The sequence below is a fragment of the Zosterops lateralis genome, assembly GCF_965231275.1.
Source record: "Zosterops lateralis genome assembly, chromosome: 4".
In the NCBI taxonomy this organism is placed as follows: Eukaryota; Metazoa; Chordata; class Aves; order Passeriformes; family Zosteropidae; genus Zosterops; species Zosterops lateralis.
Window position 1 is genome coordinate 11723431 of NC_139765.1, and position 6578 is coordinate 11730008.

The window sequence follows — 6578 nt, forward strand, 5'->3', positions numbered from 1 at the left end:
GATTAGTGGAAGGAATGTGTGCATGTGCCTAGAGATCCAATGCTGTTAGCATTAGAAGAGAAAGGATGAGGAACCACTCAAAAGGTGCTGCTCTGGCTGCAGTCTAGGCTGAACCCCCAGTGTCAAGTGTGTGGCTGTGGGCTCCTGTAGCACAATGAGCTGGGCAAGTTTGTCCTGCAGCCAAGGGACTGGAGCAGCTCAGCACTGGGACTGCTTGGGAAACATTGTGTGAAAGGTCTTGACCTCAGAACTGGAACTTGTGCTTTAGGAAATTTAGGTAAAATCCTTGTTTCACATGGACAAAAGAATTCAGTCCAGGAAGGAAAAGAGTCTGTCTCTCCAGTCCTGAGTCCCTTTCTAAGAGAGAGCTGAGCCTGACTGCAGGAAAGGCTTTCAGGAATTGAAAGATGCTTTAATGACTGCTCCTGCACTAGGCTTTTTAGGCAGAATTGCTGCCCTGTGGAGCAGAGTGAACATCACATGTTAAATGCCAGAACAGCTCAGGGTTTGCAGGCAGGATGAGCTAAATGTTCTCCCTGGAAAGCACTGTGAAGACTTCCAGGGAGTTCCTGGGCTTGACAGCACTTGACACATGTTCAGGGGATTCAAATGTCTCTGCTGGCTTCAGGCTTTTACTGTGGAGTAAACAAGAGCCTTCCAGGAAATGTTCTGCAGCTTGGTGAAGACAGGCCTGAACAGCACTTCAGAGAGCAGCTGATAAAATAGGTCACTCTAACAGGTGTTCCACAAACAGTTATAATTATTATTATTATTTCATGGCCAGGCTGGATGGAGCTCTGAGCAACCTGGTCTAGCAGAAGTTGTCCCTGCCCATGGCAAGGGAGTTGGAACTCGATGATCTTAAAGGTCCCCTCCAACTCAAACCATTCTAAAATTCTAAGATTGAAGAAAGGTGTAATAGCAGAAGGGACATAAACTTATATGTCACTTCTTATTCCATTCCAGTTGCTAATGGAATGGAATAATGGAATATCATTGCTCTTGCTAATGATACAGTTAATTATGACTAGACAGTTTAGGAAGAAGTTTGTGACCTCAAAACCAAGATTTGCAATAAATTCATTTAGATACAAAATTTCTGTGACTGGTAAAGGTCTGGGGCATCATCAAAGATGTTTTGGGTTTTCAATTTTAGCTTTATTCTATCCCTGAAGCTATTTTATCAACCTTCTCTAAAATATTCTGTGGTTGTAATCTCAACAGCAGTTAGGTTCTTAAACATGTTTGGGATCTAGTCTATGTTGGACCTTGTCCAACATTGTCCTTGTTCTTCTAATCTACAAAATAACTGTATTTTCTGTATTTCACAGGAAAGAAGACCAGCATATTAACTAAAGTGGGAATTTGGGTCCTTCAGCAGGAAGGGCCATGCAGGCATTTAAAAAAGATATGACTGTGCCTTCATATCAACATGAGCATATACATGCAATTTATTCATGGCTGAATGAATCATCATGTGATATTTAATGTTGTTCTGCTTTAATGTTTTTATGTGCTGAAGCCAGGGTAGAGACAGCACTGATGTCATTCAACACTCACCTTCTCCTGACTCCCTAGGTCAGGGTTTTACAGATGGGCCATACCTATGTTCATCCAATTTCATTAATATTTCTGGATGGTTCAGCATTATTTGTATTGACCAGGAGAGACTCACAAATTATTCAGTCTGAGAAATGTCTTGCATGTTTTAAGTGGTCTTACTTCAACTGATCTGGTTTTGACAGCAACATTAGGAATTAATAAATGATACTATAGGAAAGCATTGAAAATATGATTGAGCTTTATTTCAGAGGTCGTGTTCTTACTCCTCCCCTTGTTTGATCTGTTGGTACATATATAATATTTTTTAATTCATATATAAGAGCTTATGATTACCATTTCAGAATTGCTATATATCCCATTCAGAACCAGACTCTGTTAATTTTATGTATACTGCAGAGCATCAAGGGCACACTCTGTACATACTGTCTGTATGAATGCTATCATTCGTTTACATGCAGATTGTTTCCATTTTTAAAAATTTAATTTACTATAAATGGTTGGCAATTTCCAGAAGTTTGGTGTTAATATTGGGTTGTAACAGACCTTTGCAAATGTCTTTTTTTTCTGTTTTGAAGACTTCTGCCATCCTGAGGAAACTTAGGCCAAAGGCAAGAGGAATGAGACTGCATCTGTAGCCACCCTTCAGATCACTAGCCTACAAAATGGCTCAGCACCTTGAAAATGCTGCCTGCTTATTTGTGCAAAGTGTGATTCTAGTGTTGTGTGCTTGTAATGAATGGGCTTGGAGAATGCAAATTATCTGAAGGAGGTGTCAAAAAGAGCCGTTAGACTATGCTAGGTCTGGAAATATTTGAAATTTTAGTTGCCTTTTCTCCCCCTTCCTCAATTGACTAAGGAAGTTAATCTGAAATTCTTAAAACCCTGCCCACCTGAATTAGTCTCTGCATGCATCTATTCTGTATTATTTGCTATGAAGAAAAAACAGACATCAATGTCCTGGGAGGGCTGGCTGGGCATCCTTTCCCTCGGCCGGCACCTGCGGCTTTTCCTCTGGCACCGGATCCAGGTCTGGAACCTTCTGCCCCGCCTTGGCCACGGTGAACCTGCTCATGTGCAGAGCCTCTTCATACACTGGAGGGGTGTCTGATGTGGAGAGAGGAGGTGTTCCCTGGGCAGCGTTGTGGGAGTGTGCCACTGCTAGTATTCTCCTGGCAGCAGGGCCAAACACTGAGTGGAGAGCTGGAAGAGAAGAGACCAAACTGTTTGCCTCATCCTGAAAGCATCGTGTGATTAAAGGAGGGCAAGGATATCCACAGGACATAGGCTTTTCTCTTCCCACAGCCATAATGTTTTCCTTTTCCTGCTCCTTCACTGTTCCCTAAAAGGAGTGTGTGTGAAATCCCACTAGCAGCATCCCACAAATCCTCTCTCCTGAAATGCCACTGAAACCTGTAGCTGCCCTTATTCCACCCAAACATGTCTCACAGTTGAGCACCATACTGTGTAGCATGTACAGAGGTTGCTTTCCATCCATCCTGCCATGAACTTTCCTCTCTGAGCCTTGGGGTGTCACCAGCTGGGCTTTATGGTGCAGCCCCTCACTACCAGGGTGTTGAATTCCCCAGGATCTGGCAAGGCCAACTCACAAGTGATGGTGCTCTGGAGGGTGCTGTCGTGGTCAAAGGCAATGACGGTGACCTCATAGGGCTGAGGGCCTGACTCGTCCCCTGGCTGATGGCACGGGAAGCAGCAGCACTTCACACAGACAGAGACCAGCCCACACAGGAGCAGGAGCCCCCCGATCACCAGCACCAGCCTGCAGCAGGAGGGGACACAGAATTAAGGCAGAAAGATTTGGTTTACAGGACACCTCTTAATGTCCCTGGCTGCTTGCAGCATGGTAAACCTGAAAGCTAAACAAAGTCACCTGGGGCTTTGTCCAGCTGAGTTTAGACAGTATCCAAACTCAGATACTGCAGGGATGCAGATCTGTCATCCCCTCCAGGCACCTGTTCAAGTGGTGCACCATCCTCAGGGGAAGCATTTTTTCTCCTGTCTAATCAGAATTTTCCTGTCTGCAGCTTGCTCAGCCACCTTTATGAGCTTCTGCTGAGCACTTCTGAGAAGTCTCTGTCTTTATCTTCTCTCAAGATCCCCCTTAGGTAGTGCAAAGTGGCAATTACTTTGACCCCTTAGCTTCCTCCAGGCTGAAGAAACCTGGTTCTTTTTATTGGCTCTTCAGGGAACTGGCTTCAGTTTGCCAACATCAATTTTGTACTAGGGGACTAAAACTAGGTATTCCAGATGTCACATCATGAGTGACAAGCAGAGAGGAAAAATTGGATCTTGCGGTCTTCTGACTATCCTTATTAATTCAGCCTTCTAGATGTTCAAAAACTACCATCCTTTTTAATCTCATCCTAGTGGGAATGACTAAGAAATTAGACAGAATTTACTTTAAAATCAGTCTTTTAAAAGGCCTATTGTGTCATGAATACTTTATTAATAGTGTTCTTATGACTGTGAAATAGAAAAGGAGGCTGGTGGGTCAACTTTGGTTAAAGACAGTGAGATGTCTGAGGGGTTGCCTTGCTCTTGTAGGGCTCTAGAGAATCCCAGGGAAAAGGAGTGGGTGGCATCGCTCCTGAGCAGGCCACATTTAATCCCACCCTTTGCTGCTGGAATTGTCTAGAGATGGAATTGTCTAGATATTTAGAGTAAACATGTTGTCTTACCAGATATACCACAGATGGTCCCATGGTGTACCTGAGCAGCTGAAGAGAAGAGAGTACAAGAAAGAGTTATCCACAGAATACCAAATAAATGCAAAAATCCCTACGGCACCCTCCTCCATCTCCGCTCTTGCACCCCATTTACTGTCCAGATTCCAGATGGTACAATGATGAGAAACTCATTGTGCTTTGTGGAGGACACAGTTTTCCAACCTCATCAATATTCCTCTTAGGTGAATTTCCCTTCTGTTGGCTTTGTATCTTGATTGTTTTCCTGATATTTATGCTTGCCCAATTCCGTTTGCAAACCTTAGAGATCTTCATTGATGTTTGCTTTTTTCTTTTTTTGTCAATATATCATTTATGTTATTCTTACAAATGACATCACTGATAATAATATTCACCAAAGTAGTTTATTTCAAACCATTTTTTCAAGGAAAGTTCAATTTTAAATTTATAATCCCAGTCAATTGAAATTACACCAGAAAGCTCTTAACTGTTGCAGTAATGCAAACAGGCAGCAGGGGGGGTACCACGCAGTCAGTATGTTGATCAACAAAAATAGTAACTGATACAGTTCACATTCAAAGTAATGATGATTTTACATTTACGTTGTATTTTTAATACAACGAAATTAGATTTTCTGGAAAATGTCCACCATGAGGTCTAATGCCCATGTCCAGTATTGCCTTTATTGTTCATTGTTTTCTCAAAAGAAGAGCAAGATTGACAAATACTTAACAGTTCAGCGTTGAGGCAGCCCTCCTCACCTCTCACTTGGGGAAACTAGAAGGAGAAAAGCGGCAAAGACACAGCTAGAGTGAATTAAATCTTTGTCATATGCATCTTGTATATCTTTTATATTATGAGTCTGGATCTCCCATGGTAAAGATGTACTGTTATCTATCTTCCATTGTTTCTATCATAAATTCTGCTGTGGATTTGAAGTTACCAACAGCATTGCTTCATATATTAACTTCCTGTAGTCTTTAAAATCCTGTTTAGTACTGTTCTTAACTTCATTGTCACCACAACTTTCCCCTTCTTCACTACAAGCTGTGTCATTCTCCAGCTGTAGATCCTTCTCCATGCTCAAATATTAGGAACTTATTAAGAATTTAAATACTCTGCTTCATATGATACCCACCCTGGCTTGAAAACTGTTTTGTTCCTCCAGCACTCCTACCCTTCTCATTCTTTTTCCTTGGGTACCCTAATGTCTGAGTTACCATCCCTGGAATAGCAGCAGCTATTATCTTCTCTGTGTGTGCCTTTTAAGTGTCCTGTTTTTTCTAATATCAGGGAAATTATTATTGCTAATGGCCCTCCCAGGTAACTCCTTATCCAAGCAGAGACGCCATAAAGAGGAATGTCAAAAGTGACTTACCCATAAGAAACTCCCTACAACAAAGCAGATCATGCCTGAATTATGCATCCCCTTAAGGTAGTTCTGTAGCCTCCTGGTGTCTCAAGCTGCTCAGAGTCTTCTTGTCCTTTCTACTTTCAGTTCATCCTCACCAGTCCAGTGGTCAGGAGAAGCTTCTGTGCTGTGTGTTGAATCCAGTCTCTACCTCCTACTCTAGCCTCTTTCGGCCCTTCAAGTTTTTGCTTTCCCTTTTTTCCTTTTTGTCACTGGAATTCCTGATTGTTTCTGCCTGTCTCTTTTCGTTATTCTCTTGGCCTGGTTCTCTTCCTCTTTTGAAGGGATTTCTAAAGCCTTCCAGTCAGATCAGGAGAAGTGGCTACAGGTTCTTACTTTAGATGTTTAACTAGTTCAGTGAAGGGCATCATGAGATCTCTGCAGGCCTGACCCTTCCCTTCTATGAGCAGAAAGGGTCTCTGAGTTTGTTCATTCCCAATTATTTCTCTCCCCGCCCCTACCCTGAGGGGAGTGGATTGAAGGTCATGTAACTGACCTGTTTAAATGGAGTTCAGATTCCTCTCCATCCTCCAGTACCTTTTCTGCCCCTGCACTCACTTGTCCTACCTCTGACGATCCAATCTACTGACTTGGAAGTAAAAGAGTTTGCCATATAATAACTATATCCAGTATTAGATAGATAGATAGATAGATAGACAGACAGACATACATATATATATATATGCGCAGTTATATGTATATGTATGTATACATATATGTGTATGTAGACATATATGTGTGTATATATGCAACATATATGTATGCATCTGCATGCATACATATATATATATATATATATATATATCTGGAGCAACTCTTGTACCTCCCATTTTAAGGCTCTGCCATCATCCTTCTTGCCTGGTCATGTCCTGCTATGTCACTCCTGCAGCTGGGAGTCTGTT

General features: G+C 42.2%; 1 protein-coding gene across 1 annotated transcript; it reads right to left on the bottom strand.

Moving 5' to 3' along the window:
* Positions 1 to 1783: 1783 nt before the first annotated feature.
* On the bottom strand, positions 1784 to 6227 carry TMEM52B (transmembrane protein 52B). Its single transcript, XM_083859118.1, has 5 exons — positions 5644 to 6227; positions 4999 to 5042; positions 4260 to 4298; positions 3171 to 3340; positions 1784 to 2763 (listed from the first exon to the last, which is right to left on the bottom strand). Exons 1-5 carry the CDS (start codon positions 5689 to 5691, stop codon positions 2513 to 2515), a joined length of 552 nt encoding a protein of 183 aa, XP_083715244.1. The 5' UTR covers positions 5692 to 6227; the 3' UTR covers positions 1784 to 2512.
* Positions 6228 to 6578: the final 351 nt, after the last annotated feature.